The sequence below is a fragment of the Pinus tabuliformis genome, chromosome 2_2, assembly GCF_031772625.1.
Source record: "Pinus tabuliformis cultivar Carrire ecotype Pingquan chromosome 2_2, CPIR1, whole genome shotgun sequence".
Taxonomy (NCBI): domain Eukaryota; kingdom Viridiplantae; phylum Streptophyta; class Pinopsida; order Pinales; family Pinaceae; genus Pinus; species Pinus tabuliformis.
The window spans coordinates 578,715,052-578,732,039 of NC_142300.1; the positions used below are offsets into that span (position 1 = coordinate 578,715,052).

At 40.3% G+C, this 16,988-nt stretch overlaps 1 protein-coding gene across 1 annotated transcript in view; it reads left to right on the plus strand.

Annotated features, from left to right (window-relative positions):
- The first annotated feature begins 1,292 nt into the window (after positions 1-1,292).
- LOC149193988 (tRNA dimethylallyltransferase) overlaps positions 1,293-16,988 on the plus strand; it is a 124,833-nt gene continuing 109,137 nt past the window's right edge. Inside the window, exon 1 of the mRNA XM_089407134.1 lies at positions 1,293-1,937. Within this exon, the coding sequence (XP_089263260.1) occupies positions 1,525-1,937 (413 nt within the window). The 5' untranslated portion in view covers positions 1,293-1,524. The remainder of the gene's footprint in view (positions 1,938-16,988) is intronic.

Sequence of the window (16,988 nt, forward strand, 5' to 3'; positions counted from 1 at the left end):
GACTGGGCTCGAATGTGAGCGACTCCCCCCTCCATGTTTGCGCCCCCCAGCACATCTTCAATCATCACCTCTGCCTAGGTGGCCCGCTCCCAAGGCTGGCCACGAGGCCCTGCTCCTCGTCGAGCATGCTCACGTTGATGCAAAATAACCACCAGATTGTTTAAAAAATAGGGAGGAGGTGTTAAAGAGAAAGAGACAAACAACCCACCCCCACAATTCTAGCTATTCTAGCCCTCTTGAGGGAGCACAACCACACTATAGGTCTAATGCCCACTAGCACTTCCAACACACCGGATGTGATTCAACCTAACACCGTCACTAGAAGACGGGTCCTTTCCGGAGCCTCTAATACAGAAGAGCCACCCAATTCTGCCTCTCAAGAATCCCAGAACAAAGCTTTGCCACAAAATTGCATCCTCCCAAGAAAGGAATAGAGCCGAAGCAGTGAGACTACTTTAAAAACACATAAACAAGAAGGTAATTAGAGCAGACAAGAAATACCCAGCTTACTAGTTTTCTATCGAGGGCTTGGAGGTTCGCCCAAGGCATAGCTATGCAACTTGAAACCGCACCGCAAAAGCTTCATTCAATGTTCTAGAAACACACTGTGTGCACCCACAAATCCACTCCCCTAGATCCCACACCACCCTAATAGTCACTTGAGCAAGCCCAACACTATAAACATAACACCCACAACCGACATCCTTCGAAACAAAGCTACCCAAGCAAACACACATGCACAAGTGAAGAGCTTGTGCACACTTAGCCTTGGTGAAACCACACTCCCTATCGCCCATGCCAAGAAACCAAAAAGTGATGAAACCTCTGAGTTGCCCCGAGATATAACAAGCCTTCATCTTCTAGATGCTTCGGTTTGGACGACACCACTTAGCTTGGCAACCTCCCCACCTTAACGCACACATCATATAGCATTATTTTGCTGACTAGAAATCATGCTCCTACACTCTCTTCACCCACCCCCATAGAAGTATATATATGTATGTAAATCAATAAATATATATATCAGTATCTATAAATATACATTCATAAAGTTATACTTTTGAGATATATCTAAACTCTCTATCATCATCACTACTATTAACTGGTGGGTATTTCATAAAAATTAAATCAAAATTTTAGTAACATAGAAAAATGTAAAATTTATATAATATAATATCGCCCTAAAATCTACTAAATAACCTGAAATATAAAATCTCCTTTTCATTCTAAAAACAAGTTTGCACTTGAAAATATAAACTGATTGGTAAATATAAGCTGATTTTATACCATGGATGACATGAAGATATTCTTACCAATAAAATAATTGCTGAGAGCTTGCTTGAACGAGATTTCAGTTTTGAACTCATGGACATTACCGTAAGTGACTTGAACGAGCTTTCAGTTTTGGACCCCTGGACATTAACGAAGAAACTGGATTGACCACTCGAACGAAATTCAAATACACGGCAGCTCACCTATCCTGAAGGCCAAAACCAAGCAGAAAACAAATACCATCGATTAAAAATGCCTGCTCTGGTCTTAATCACTTCTCTTTCAATTCCACCCATCCTCAAATCCTTGACGGAGAATGCACATGATGTATCTCCTGCCCAGTATTTCTTGAAAGTGGGTCTTAATTCCAAGTATTCCCGACTGCTTCGATTTTCACATGGGCAGTATGGAAGGATACGCGGATGCCCGAAGAACTCAATGGGCATCAAAGCTTCCTCGGGCAATGGAGGCACTGTAACGGATGAATGGATTCAGAAGCTTCCAGAAAATAAGAAAGCATTGTACTCTCATAGCTTGCCTTGCATTGAGGCATGGTTAAGGAGCTTGGGATTCTACCAGAGCAAAGAAGACCGTGCAGTTTGGCATATCGAGAAACCTGAATGGCATGCTCAGCTTTCTCTGGACATTACAGACCTCTATATCAGGTAAATGACTATCTGCTTCTTCTTTTCAATTCAATTTTAAGTTTCGCCTTGAAGGGCATTCAATTAAGTTGCATATATAGAATTCAAGGGCTACTTTCCACTGCAATGTAGTCTAAAACATAATATATTGTTTTCTAATTCAGCCGCTGCCATAAATCAGTAAATCTGCCAAGATAGCTTGAGATTAAATTCAGATTAAAAAACGTGGGTTTTCCTTACCTAATGACCTACCTCAAAGCTTCTGTGTTTCTTACTATATCTGTGATAATCTGAAAATAAAGAATGTGATTCTTTGGAAGATAAATAATGCAGGAAAAGCCCAAGCTGTTAGCTCAACTGGTTTTCACCGTTGTTGTCGGGCATTTGGTTTGTTCTAAGCCAGCAGGTGCCCAATTCAAATACCTGGGTATAAATGCATCCCTTGGGTTTCCTGCTTAAGGTTTAAAAAAAAACACGAATTACATTAGAAATGAGCACAACTGCTTCTTATCACAAGAGAAGAATCTAGAATCTAGAACCAAACAGTGCTACCTATTTTTAGTTTCCAGTGTTGTTAAGAATTTGGTTTGTTCCAAGCCACCAGGTGCCTGGTTCAAATTCTTGGGTATAAATGCATCCACGAATATAGGGAAACATCCTTGGGTTTCCTATCTAAGGATTTTCTTGAAAACAAGAATTACATTAGAAATGGGCACAACTGCTTCTTATCACACGAAATAATCTAGAATCTAGAGCCAAACAGTACTACCTCTTTTTATTTTTCAGAAGATGTTAGCAACTTGTTTGCAATATAGCTTGGAATGTGACACAAATGTTCATGATTAACCACTGGTTAGGTGGACACGTGAGTTATATGTGTTGAAAATTGGATTGGCTACCAATTAACTACATGCTCCCTTCATGATGGAGACCCTTACTGGTTCAATATCAAGCCGTGGATTGCTATCTCCAATACTCTCTTGAAGTCACACTTGGTCTCAAGCAGGTGGATAAGTGAGTGTTGAAAATTGGATAGGCTACCAGTGAGCTACATGCCCCCTTCATGATGGGCAACCTTAGTGGTTCAATATTGAGGTGCAGATTGCTATCTCCAATACCCTCTTCAAGTCATACTTGGTATCAAGCTTTCTATTTACTGCCAGTCAACCTCAACACCTGGATTTGTTATGACGTTGAAAATTGGACAGGCTAAAGATTGAACCCATGACTTGTGCCTCTGACTGTTGTGCTGTGCTATAACTGTGCTATTTGCCTCTTTCGTGACAAGCATCATTTACATTTTCGATATCAGGGTATCGATTGCTTTCTCGAACAATATGCTAGACATAGAATAGCTTGACTTTGGGTAAGTATACCTTTGTGACTTGTCCTTCCTTCATGCATGCAAGACAGTCTAAATACTAAGTAGTTCACTTGAGATCTATTATCGCACAAATATGTATTGACAAACCTACATGAAACTTTTAGACAGTCAACCTTGTTGCTGTTGAAAGTCTCTCTGTTTGGACTGGTGTTTTCCAGTCTCTAGGGGGTGTCCCTAGATGATGTATGCTATTATCCACTTAATATTCTTGTGTAAAACTTCAATTTAATTAGCATACAACAAAGCTTCACTTTTGACTTACCGATAAGCAACCAAAAGTGACGTATTTCTTGAGAACGAAATTTCTAATGGTTGAAATAAGATTTTTGAGAGTAATAGTAGCAACAGAATTGAAAGTTATGCGAGAAATGTGTTGAGAAATCTAGGGCAAACTTGAATAGGGTTTTTTTATTAATGATTTTTCTTTAACTTGACACTTTCTTGTGATATTATCATTATCATTATTATGTTCTGTTAATCATAAAGATAAATGCCAAAGAAGATCACAATGCAAACAATAGAGACACCAGAGATAGGCTCCAAGCTAGGGCAAACCCCCTCAATATGGGAAGACACAGAGAACTTCTCTTCTTATAGAATCAATTCAAGGAGACTTCCTGTTGAAATTAGCGAGAAAAAGTGATTCCTTGATTTGTGCCTTAATTCAAGGAGACAAATTCGAGTTCCTTTTTGTGCATGGCTGGGTTCCTAAAATTTAGGTGTTCCCCTAAAAATTAGGAGTGCATGAGGCAGTTAACTGATGTGTTGAAATTGAAAGTCGAATTCTTGATTTTCTAGTATGAGTTAGTTTGGAAACTAAAAGAACAAGTGGAGTTAGCCTCCTAAATTTTAGGAGGAACTAGATAACAAGTTGTGTTAGCTGTTGTTAACTAGAAAAGCACCAGTTTGACTTTCCAAACATAGAACTCACTAATTTTAACCATTTGAATTGCCTTTAAAAGAAGGAACGAAGGCACAAGTTTAATCATCGTTTTGGCGAGCACGAGTTGGTGAGACCAAACAATAGGAAGCACAAGGTTGTGCGTGTTGAGAAATCAATGCTAGTAGAATTTAGGGTTTGATTCATCTTTCTTGATAATTACTTGTGAATTATGTTGGCTTCTTTTACTTATTATTTAGTTGATTTTTCATCAAGCAATTACCAAATTATATGTGTGAAGATCACAAGAACAAGAGACACATGATGTAGGCACGCAGCCAAGGCAAAACCCCAATGAGGGGAAAACCCATTCAAAACTCTTCCTTCAGTAGATTCATAAGACAAGATGAGATAATCCAAGACTCTTTGTGTTAGTTTTGTAGTATCGGATGTGTTCTAGCCACAAAATTTGGTGGAGAGGCTGGAATACATGAGATCTCCAAAACCCATAAATCGTTTTTGGAAATTCCGCCTAGAAGTGTCTCAATTAGATTATTAATCGATTTTTAAATATTTCTTACGTCTAAACTTAGGGAATATGGTTAAACTTAGGTGAGAATCATCTAAAAACTCACACAGATCGATCCATAAATGATCTGAGCCATTGATTAAGATTTAATCTTGGCCGTTAGAGTCCTAACATGAAGCTATAAGAAGGGATCGATGTGGTCATGGAGAATACACCCATGCAGATACTCAATTGCCCAGGCAGTTCGATTTTCTCAGAGGCAGAGAGTCAGTAGGGAAGATAGAGCGAGAGGATGAGTAGCAGGTGGAAGAGGGAGTATCAACATTCCAGGTGGAAGTATTCCAGTCCCTGGAAGAGGTAGTGAGAGGAAGGTCGAATTCCCAGAAGTTCTGCGTAAACACTGCGCAAAGGGTGACACAGAAGGCTCAGTGTGTGGCTAGGGAGGCAATTTCGATGGCAGAAATTAACTGTGGGGTGAGAGAAAATTCTCACAATAATTTTGCTAGTATTTTCCTCAAAGTAGATTGCCAGTAGAGCATATAAATTATTGTACTCAGAATTCCTGCTGAAGAATAATAATAAAACCCTCATGTGCTGCACCGGTTTTCCCACATTGGGTTTTTTTGGGGACAATTGTCCAAAAACTAAGTTGCAGGAAACGCTGGAGAAGGGTTCGTTTCTGGCCGGAAACGAAACAGAAATGAGGAAACTCGTATGGTACGGCCCGGAAACTCGTTTTCGGCTGTACTAGCCCGTTTTTTGAGGAGGAAACGTGGCCAGTATGGCCGGAAACGAGTTTTCGGGCCGTACGATGGAGTTTCCTCTTCCAACATGACTTTTTCTTGTATTTTTTAAAAATATTTTATCTTCTTATTTTTTATTGGGCGGCTAAAGTGACTTCTAGTTGCTTCTAGATGCCTCTCTCAAGTTATAAAAGTGACCCTCGCCTCATTCTCTCATCAAACAATTGAGCAAGTCGTTTCTCTTGGAGACTAGCGATTTTAGCAAAGGAGAAGAGAGGAAGAGAGTAGTGGTTTCAGCTAGGGCGTTTTCAAAAGTGAGCAAAGGAGGTTTCAACAGCAAGAGAAAGAGATTTTAGCAGCAGATTTGGAGTGCAGAGTTTCCGGCTACAACTTTCTTGGCTTTTGGCTCAGCTACAACCATACTTCTCGTCTTTTTTGACATTTTGGGGTAGCTTCAGCTACAGAAAATTAATTTGGGTAAGCAACATTCATTTTCTTAGTTTTTTCCTACTATTTCTTCAATTTTTCGAGGGTGTATGTTGCCAAAAATATGAAAAACGTTTTTTCTCTACAGATTTGTTTTTTTTTTTTTTGCAGCAATGGCTTCCAACCAAAGTGCAGCTACAAGTTCAAGCCCCAGGGCCAACCCAAGGGCTGAATATTATCCTCTTTGGAGGCATGTTCAGAAGCTTCAAAAATGTGGAGGTGGTGGCTCATGGGAATGACGATGTAATCTTTGCAATAATTCGTACAAGGGCTCCTACCCAAGAGTGAAGGCACATCTTTTGCATGGAGTAGGACAGGGGGTTGTAGGTTGCACAAAAACAACAGACCCATTGGCTAGGAGGGCATATCAAAGAGAGCAAGATGAGGTGGATGTTATTAAGAGAAGGCATGATGAGCTTAGTCAAGCTACTCCTCAAGCTCCATCTAACATTGAGCCAAGGATTGTAGTTGAAGCAAGAAAGAGGAGAGCCAGTGCCACTCAACAACATGAACAACCAACACCCAAAAATACCAGAGGGGCATCCCCTTCAGTTCAGGATAGCAGAATTGCTAAATTGGTAAATGTGCAAGCGAGAGAAGAAATTGATTCCAGAGTGGTTAGGTGCATTTATACATGTGGTATCCCATTCAATGCTGTTCGCGCTCCTTACTGGCAAGATATGATAAGGGCAATTAACAAAGCTCCTCAAGGGTATAAGGGGCCCAACTATGAGCAAGTCAGAACTCAACTTCTCAAAAACGAGAAGGAGCTTGTGGAGGATAATTTTATCACCAATTCGTTCTTCCTGGAGTAGCTCTGGGGTTACCATAGTCTCAGATGGATGGATAGATACAAGGCACAAACCATTGATAAATATCATTGCCACATCCCCCAAAGGAGCAATGTTTATCAAGGCGGAAGACTACTCAGGAGAGGTAAAAGATGCACAGTTCATTGCTGATGTTATTATAAAAGCTATTGAGCAAATAGGGCCTAACAAGGTGGTGCAAGTTATCACGGATAATGCATCAGTTTGCAAAGCTGCAGGTTTAATTATTGAGGGGAGGTATGACCACATTTTTTGGACACCATGCATTGTCCATAATCTAAATCTGATCTTAGAGGAGATCGACAACAAAGTTTCATGGATAAAGGAAATCACAGGGGAAGTAAGGGAGATTGTCAAATTCATCACCAACCACCACCAATCTCAGGCAATATTTTGAGAGTACTCCAAATTGGAGTTGTTAAAAGTTGCTAAGACAAGATATGCCTCAAACTTCTTGATGTTGTGCCACCTTGTTGAGGTTAAGCATGCATTAGTTTCTATGGTGGTGAGTCAACTTTGGATTGAGTGGAGACAAGCAGATTTAGAGCGGGGATATATGGTGCGTAGATTGTGCCTTGATGAGGATTGGTGGAGCAAGATAGATTTCTTGCTAAAGTTCACAACCCCTGCATTTGAGCTTCTTCGGAATGCTGACACTGACCAACCTTTCTTAGGAGAGGTATATGATGGCATGGATTCCATGGTTGAGAAAACTATGGAAATCATTTCGCAAGAGTCTCCACAACTTTTGTTTGTTGATGATCATTTTGCTGATTTAGTCAAGAAAATCATTGTTGATAGGTGGAACAATTTCAACACTCCATTGCACACTTTAGCACATGCCTTGAACCCCAAATTTTATGATGAGGAGCTTATTGCTCAAAGCAATGGGAAGAGGAAGGCACCCCATAAGGATATAGAGGTGGCTAATGGGGTGAAAAAAGCCCTTATGAGAATGTTTCCTGCTCATCTACACAGGGAGCTAAAGGAAGAATTTGCCAGTTTTGCTGCAAGAATAGATGATTATGCAGATATATCAGCTTTGGAGGAGAGAAGCACCATGAATCCAGTTAGATGGTGGATTTGTCATGAATCAAATGGTATACATTTGCAAAACCTTGCCATTCGTATTCTTTCACAAGTGGCAAGCTCTTCATCAACATAAAGGAATTGGAGGACTTATGGTTTTATTCATTCTGTGAAGCGCAATAGGTTGGGCTCACAGAAGGCAGAGGATCTTGTTTATGTGCACTCCAACTTTCGCCTTGCATCTCATAAGGGTCCAGACTACAACAGTGGTCCTTCTAAAGAATGGGATGTGGATGTAGAAAGTCCTGATTTGGATCTTTCTCTTGCTACCCTGAATATTGAGGTCCAGCTTGGAAGTGGAATTGGCCCATCATCTTCTTCAGCACCACCATCCACTGTTGAGCATACTTTCGCTTTTATTTTTGATTACGATTATGATGATGAGGATTAGTCTTTTGTCTTTATAGTTCTTGCAGCCTTATAGTCTTTATTGTAATTGCAGCCTCATATATATAATAAAGGCTGATTTTGAGATTTGGATATATAATAAAGGTTGATTTTGGATATTCCGATATTGTTATTTTCATTATGTGATCATTCATGAGTAAATGTGATGTAAGTTTAATCATAATGTTTAAACTTTAAATGTAATAAATTATAATGTATCATGTATGCTTTATGATTGCACATAACATTTCTTAAATGTCCTAAATTCTTATATATATATATATATATATTTGTGTTTCCCCGTTACCAAAATTTTTGGGGGGGGGGGGGGGGGGGGGGTCGCGTTTCGTACACGTCCCTGTTTCGGAAATTCGTACCCGTTTCCCTGTTTCGTGCAACTTAGTTCAAAAATAACTATGTCAAAAATTAAAATTCTTATGTGTGCACTAGAATTTCTCAGTTTCCAATATTTTATTTTCCGTAGTATTTTTATGGTGAAAATTGCAACTGTGATTTTATTCATATTTGCCGTAGCAAATAAACTGCACAATTTAATTTACAATTAGGAGAATAATTTCTAGTTGTTGCAATAGATGAAATTTTCACATGGTATCAGAGCAATTATGATCAGGCGGGAAGCTCAGAAGTGATCGGAAGAAATTGACTAGATTCAGAGGGAGTTTGGCAGTACGATTTCCATATCTGCGCAGAGGCTAGCTTAACAGTTCGAATCGCTGGGTAGAGGGTTCAATTTTTCCTTTGCAGGTGACAGGAAAAATTCGCAATTCCAATAGACAGTAGAAGCACCGGAAAGAAGTTCTAGTAAAGCAGATCAGACTTTCGCTGAGCAGATTCCTTGCTTGAACGCAAAGGGTTTTGCAGCAGTTTAGAGTTGCAAAATCAACGTCGGGTGGAAAGAGGAATAACACACAGTAAATTCTTCAGTATGGATATGGATCAATTTGATATTCAGGGAGCTTCAGAGTTATCTTCCAGATTGCAGGATGAATTTGCTTCCTTATCAGGCTCAGCTTCACAGGGTGTTTGGTATATAGACAGTGGAGTGTCGACTCATATGACAGGGGTTAGAGAATACTTCTCTAGCTACAAGGAGGAGCAAATGGACTTCCAGATTACGATGGGAAACAAAACTAAGTGTACTCCAGTAGGCAACGGTACCATCAATTTTCAGAGGGAGTCAGGAGCAAGCACCAGCGCTACAGATGTACTGCATGTGCCAGGATTGGGTATGAACTTGATTTCAGTATCCCAATTACAGGATAAAGGATATGATATCCACTTCGTAGGGAACAAAGTTTTTATTAAATGTTCAAGCTGGAAGAAGGTAAGATAGATTGGAGTCCAAAGCAACATATTGTACAGGTTGCAGCTCGACTCTTCAATGGCACTAATAGGAAGTGACAATAGTGGTGGGAAGGATTTGAATGAGTTATGGCATAGGAGAATGGGACATCTATACCATGGAGCACTCAAGATGCTCAAGGAAACAGTTATAGGGGTTCCAGAGCTTGGCACGAAACACGATGATGTGTGCAGAGGATGCGTACTGGGGAAGTATACTAAGACAACATTCCCAAGAAGTGACAACAGAGAAGATGTCGTGTTAGGACTTATACGTTTAGATATTTGTGGCCCGATGTCTACTAGAGCTCTTAGTGGTGCCGGATACTTCGTCACCTTTATTAATAAGGTCTTCGGTCGCTTTAAAGAGTATAAGGCTCTTGTGGAGAATGCAATAAGGAAAAAGATTAAGGTACTTCCCTAAGATAATGGTGGAGAATATATTGACAAGGACTTCACAAATATTTGTGCGAAGGAAGGTATCAGAAGAGAATTGATAGCCCCGTATAACCCACAACAGAATGGAGTAGCAGAGCGGAAAAACATAATCATAGTTGGGGCTGCAAAGGCTATGTTATATGACTACGATTTTCCCAGGTTTCTGTGGGTAGAGGAATGTAACACGATAGTGTATATCCAAAACAGGACTCCTCATAGAGCTTTGGGGAAGAAAACGCCAGAAGGGGTCTTCACAAGGAAGAAGCCAGAAGTTAGTCACTTCAGGATCTTTGGCAGCGTTGCTTATTGCCATGTGCCAGATGAAAAGCATACCAAATTGGATTAGACTGCAGAGAAGGAGTTTCTCGTTGGCTATAGCAAAATCTCAAAGGAATACACGATCTACATTCATAGCAGTAGGAAGTTGTAGTGAGACGAGACGTGAAGTTCATGGACGATCGAGCTTTCAGGAGATCTCATGAGATGCCTGCAGGTGATTAGAATTAGTCAGTAGAAGCTCCTTTGGTCCAATAGCAGGGGCAGCGAGTGGGACCGACTGGAGGATAGTCACAAGGATCAAGTACAATGACTAGTACCAATATTTCCTCAGGGGTAGGAGATCCAGGGAGTTCTCAGTAGACGGAGCAACAGAGACAAGATGAGGAGCTGGTTGAACCTCCCACCACTAGTGGTTGAGCCAACAGAGAGGTTTGTCAGACATTGAGAGATGCAAAGGAGTTTATTGGAACTTCTAGGATGAACAAAAGACAATGTAGACAACCTGATAAGTACCAAGCATTGGTGGCTCAGGTTGTAGAGCCTTCCAACTTTCAGGGAGCTGCATAGCATCAGGTATGGGTAGATGCCGTGGTAGAAGAGTATAGCTCTATCATGACGAATGATGTTTGGGAAGTGGTGCCAAGGCCTGAAGACAGGTCAGTTGTAGGTTCTAGATGGATCTACAAGATCAAGTATACTGCAGACAACAATGTGGAAAAGTACAAGGCTAGGTTTGTGGCAAAGGGGTATGCACAGAAAGAAGGGATAGATTATGAAGAGACCTTCGCCCCAGTTGCCAGATACACCTCTATTCAGTCAGTTATATCCCTAGCAACTCAAATGGGATGGCAGATTCACCAGATGGATGTCAAGATAGCTTTCTTGAATGGGGTGATAGAGGAAGAGGTGTACATAGAACAACCAGAGGGCTTTGAGACTCATGAGAGGCGCACTCATGTGTGTAGACTGAAGAAAGCTCTATACAGACTCAAGCAGGCTCCCAGGGCATGGTATGGTCGGATTGATAGCTACTTGCAGCAGATGGGATTTGTCAAGAGTGACGCAGATTCCAACCTTTACTACATGATGGTAGAGGGTGAACCACTCATCCTAGTTTTGTATGTGGATGATTTTTTTCTGACAGGATCATCAGGGCTCATAGAGGATTGTAAGAGGAACCTGGCCGCAGAGTTTGATATGAAGGACTTGGGGTTGATGCACTATTTCTTAGAATTGGAAGTGTGGCAGAAGGATGGGGAGATCTTCCTTGGGTAAGAAAGATACGCTACAGATATTCTGAAGAGGTTCAGAATGCAGGATTGTAGACCCATGTCTACGCCCATGATCACCAACTGAAAGAAGATAGATGCATCAGATGACAAGGATGTCGACCCCACCTTGTACAAACAACTTATCAATGTTGCACGAATCGTTATTGGGATTAATTCGGCATGGGGAAAAAATCAGTAATAATCGGGAAAAAATCGTTTGGTACAAAAATATTCATTTTTTCTCAATTTTTTTAACATCTAAACCATCTACAACATAAAATAAATACATTGACACATAAATATGATAAAAGCACTAATATATAAGATGTTTAATATCATTTCTAGTGCTAAAATCACACATAATAGTGAATCATGTCTTGAATAGTAAGTCCTGATTCTTGACTCCCAACTCAGCCTCAAAATATCAACAAAAAATATAATAATGTATCTCATGAGTCATAATGTCATATACAAAGAAATGAACAAAATAACGAAAGTCTAATACTATTGATTTCCTCTGCCCCTCTTGCGAGAAAATGCCATAGCTTTCCCTTTCCCTTTAGATGTAGATGCTGATGCTCGTGGAGTTGGCAATGGAGTCTGCTGTGCTCTAGAAGTTGAAGAACTAGGAGTAGGAGCTATAGGAGGTAGACCACATCCTCTACTGGTGGCAGGGGTAGCTCGGGCAGGTGGTGTCACCTCCTCCTCCTGTTGCTCCAACTCCTCCTCCTCCTCCTCCCCCTCCACTACATCCTGCACTAACCAATCATCAACGGACTCCATGAGAGGTCTCTCGGCCTCGACCCTCCATGCAGTAGTGGTGTCAATCCCATCCAATGAGATGGCCTCCATATCAGGTGTCCTCTCAAGTTGCCTCACCCACAATCGAAGATTGTAGTAGACGTAGACCATGTCATTAAGTCGTTGGGACTCCAACCTGTACAAAGATCATGAAATAATAATTATAAAAAAAATATTGTTTAATGAATTCAAAAATTTATTTGGAAATTTGCAATATTTTAAATTTTTAAGTGTTAACCTGTTGCGCTTCTTGTTGTATATTTTTTTAAATACACTCTAGTTGCGCTCACATCCTGAGGAGCTATATGTTTGGCTGAGGATTCGAATGGCAAACTTTTGCAGAAGGGGTACCCTGGCACCATACATTCTCCACCATGCATCTACAACAAAATTACAAATAAAATTTCAAATAAACATAAGAAAAAAATGGAATCTGAAGAGACAATGAAATTTGAAACAAACTAAAAAATACCTAGCATTTTAATCGTCCTATCAGTCACAGCCATGTCAAAGCCAAATGTGCCACCTGCCATCCTATATGTCTCAATTTCTTTAGAGATTTCTGTACGTTCTGCTGGAGGTCGCACCATCCTTTGGACATAGGTTAAGAATCCATCCATAATCTCAGCATCAAATACGATCTCACATGCGTAAGAAAATGCAGGGTTCAGGAAAATCCCAGCAGCATGAATGGGACGATGGAGTGTGTTGTTCCATCGTTCATCAATCACTCCGCATAGGAGGATTTGTCTCTGAAACCCCTCATCTCACTTATCATCATAGTAGGCCCGAATGGATTCTTTGGCCCTGTCCATGGCCTCATACAAATAGCCCATTGTGGGCTTCTCACCATCAACAAACCGAAGAACCTTTACCAAAGTTTCAGTAATGGTGCACACCTCCTACACTCCCGCCCAGAAGTCTTCCTGGTATGAAACTAGTCTGCATATGGCCTCTCCCTCTGGTTTGTGGCTCATTGGTAAAGCATGACACTCCTTTGAAAGAAATATTCTCTTTACATCCCACATAGAATTCAAGAGGGATTGAAGAGATATGAAACTGGTGGCAAACCGTGTAATGGCGGGGCGCACCAACTCTTTGTTGTTGGTGAATCTTCTCATCAAGCTAAGCACAGATGTATGATTATATATAAATTTTGTAATGCTTTTGGATGACTCAACAATATCTTTGACAAAGGGAATTTTCCCTATGTCCTCCAACATCAAATCAATATAGTGTACAACACAAGGTGTCCAAAATAAAGTAGGATGCCTGTCCATAAGCATCCTACCAGCAGCAACATAATTTGCAGCATTGTCCGTTATGACTTGGACAACATTTTCTGCACCCACCTCCAAAATAAACACATCCAACAAATCACATAAAGTTCTTGCATCTTTGATTTGTGCAGATGCATCAACAGATTTGATAAACATAGTCCCCTTGGGACAACTAACCAAGAAGTTTATAAGGGTTCTCCCCTTTTGGCCAGTTCAACCATCTGACATCACAGTGCATCCTGTTTGTGCCCATGATCCCCTAAAATCCTCCAATCTTTTGGTGCAGTCAAGCTTTTCATTTTGAAGAATCCAGCCTCTCATGTCATGATAAGAAGGGATTTTGTACCCTGGGCCAACAGTTGCAATAGCATCAACAATAGGCTGGAAAAATGGATTATTCCTTACAATGTTGAAAGGAATATCACTCCAAAGGAGAAATTTTGCCAGCAACTTGTTAGCTTGTTCTTTCACAGTTTTTTTTAGCATTGAACTGATAGATGGCTGTGAACCAAGTGTGGTTCGAGAAACAAAAAATGATGAGGCAGCTACGGGGTTGGTTGATGCTGCAGTAGAACCACTGCCACTTCCTTGTTCAATAGACTTTTTTAGTTCCCTCTTCATTTCTGATTTGGCCTCTCTATTGTGGTCTAAAGTTTCCAATGCTTTCATAGCTCTTTGGATGAGTTCAGGATTTGTCTCTGTGCAAGGCCCTACATCAAATCCAGGGATTTGTGTAAGGTGATACTTCAATCTATACACCCCCCTAGACATATGGTGCCCACACAACTTGCAAGACAAGTTCATTCTATCATTCGGAGCATCAGGTTCACCAAATTCCCAAAAAGGGTCCAATTTCCTTGGCATGTTTGATTTTGAACTTTGAAGTTGAAAACTTGAATGGTGTTTCGGTGAACCTATGGGAAAATAAGGATTACAATTTAGTATTTACAAGTTACAAACTTACAATTTAGTATTTTACTATTTACATTGTACAAAAACTAAAAAAATTTACATACAATTTAAGAAACTCCATTTCAAACCCAACCAAAAAAACTAAAAAAAAAATACATTGGACAAATGTCAAAAACCCCATTCCAAACCCAACCAAAAAAACTAAAAAAAAGTTTACATTGGACAAATGTCAAAAATCCCATTCCAAACCCAACCAAAAACATAGAAAAAAAACAAAAACAAAGTTACAAAACAATGAAAACACAAAACGTTGGTGCCCATACCGGTTTTATGGAGATAATGTGTCTCCTCCTTAGCTCACTCTTCGATTTTCTCCTCCAGTTAGTTGATTTAGCTCCAAAATCTCCAAGTCTCCAAGTCTCCAAACCTCAATGCGCCTTCTGCTGTCCAAATGACTAAAAAAAAAATCGTGTTTTTCCCTTTAAACATGCGCTGCCCGACAGGCCCGCGATTTTTACCGAAAAAATCGGCTAAAAAAGAATTTTTCGATTTTATCACCCAATTTAATCGTGGTTTTGAAAAAATCGCGATAAAACGATAAAATCACGATTTTTTCTCAATTAGTGCAACATTGCAACTTATTGGGTCTCTCATGTATCTGGTTAACATTGGGCCAGATATTTGCTTCGTAGTCAATACTCTCACTCAGTTCATGGTAAAGTCGAAGAGGGTACATTGGGTAGCAGCGAGGCATATTCTGAGCTATGTGCACAACACAGTCGACTATGGGTTGAGATATACCCGAGGGGATGACGTCAGACTATGTGGGTTCACAGATGCAGATTGGGTAGATAGTTCAGTAGACAAGAAAGGTACCTCCGAGTACTGCTTCAGCGTTGGATCAAGGATGGTTTCATGGTGCAACAGGAAGCAAAAGTTGGTAGCTCTGAGCTCTGTAGAAGCAAAGTACATGGTAGCAAGCACAACTACATGCGAAGCTATATGGCTTCAGAAGCTGCTAGTAAGCTTGTTCAAGCAGAGGATGGAGGTGACCAAAGTCTACTGTGATAATCAAAGTTGCATCAAGCTCTCTGAGAATCCAGTGTTTCATGATAGGTCGAAACACATAGATATATAGTGTCATTTCATTAGAGATTGTGTATAGCGTGGGGCAGTCCAGCTACAGTATGTTCCCACAGAAGAGCAGGTTGTAGACATACTCACAAAAGCTCTGGGGAGAGCTAAGTTCGTTTATTTCAGAGAACAGATGGGTATGGTGGAGAACCTGTTCCAGTAGCAAGGACAAATTTTCAGTTGCAGATATTGCAAATGCAGCATTAGAGTTGCACAGTAGTTGGTAGGCAACAGTAGCCAGACATCAGCAACGTGACAGGAGATGACACAAAGACAGAGTGTTGTGGTATGGTGTGCAGCACTAGAACACATTCCTCGCTAAGAGGGAGTGTTAGTTTTTGTAGCATCGGATGTGTTCTAGCCATGAAATTTGGCAGAGAGGCTAGAATACATGAGAGCTCCAAAACCCAAATTTTATTATTGGAAATTCCGCCTAGAAGTGTCTCAATTAGATTATTAACCGATTTTGAAATATTTCCTAAGTCTAAACTTAGGGAATATGGTTAATTAATCAGTATTAATTGAGATAAGGTGAGAATCATCTAGAAACTCACACGAATCGATCCATAAATGATCTGAGCCATTGATTAAGATTTAGTCTTGGCCGTTGGAGTCCCAATAGGAAGATATAAGAAGGGATTGATGTGGTGATGGAGAATAAACCAATGCAGATATTTAGTTGCTCGGGCAATTCGATTTTCTCAGAGGCAGAGAGTTAGCAGGGAAGATAGAGCTAGAGGGTGAGTAGTAGGTGGTAGAGGGAGTAGCAACATTCCATGTGGAAGTATTCCAGTCCTGGGAAGAGGCAGTGAGAGGAAGGCCGAATTCCCTAGAGGTTCTGCGCAAGCACTGCGCAGAGGGTGATGCAGAAGGCTCAACGTGTGGCTAGGGAGGTAGTTTCAGTGGTAGAAATTAGCTGTGGGGTGAGAGAAAATTCTCACAATAATTTTGCTAGTATTTTCCTCAGATTAGATTGCCAGTAGAGCATCTAAATTATTGTACTCAGAATTGCTGTTGAAGAATAATAATAAAACCCTCATCTGCTGCACCGGTTTTCCCACATTGGGTTTTTCCGGGGACAATTGTCCAAAAATAACTATGTCAAAATTCTTATGTGTGTGCTAGAATTTCTCAGTTTCCAATATTTTATTTTCCACAGTATTTTTATGGTGAAAATTGCAGTTGTGATTTTATTCATGTTTGCCGTAGTAAATAAACTGCACAATTTAATTTACAATTAAGAGAATAATTTCCAGTTGTTGCAATA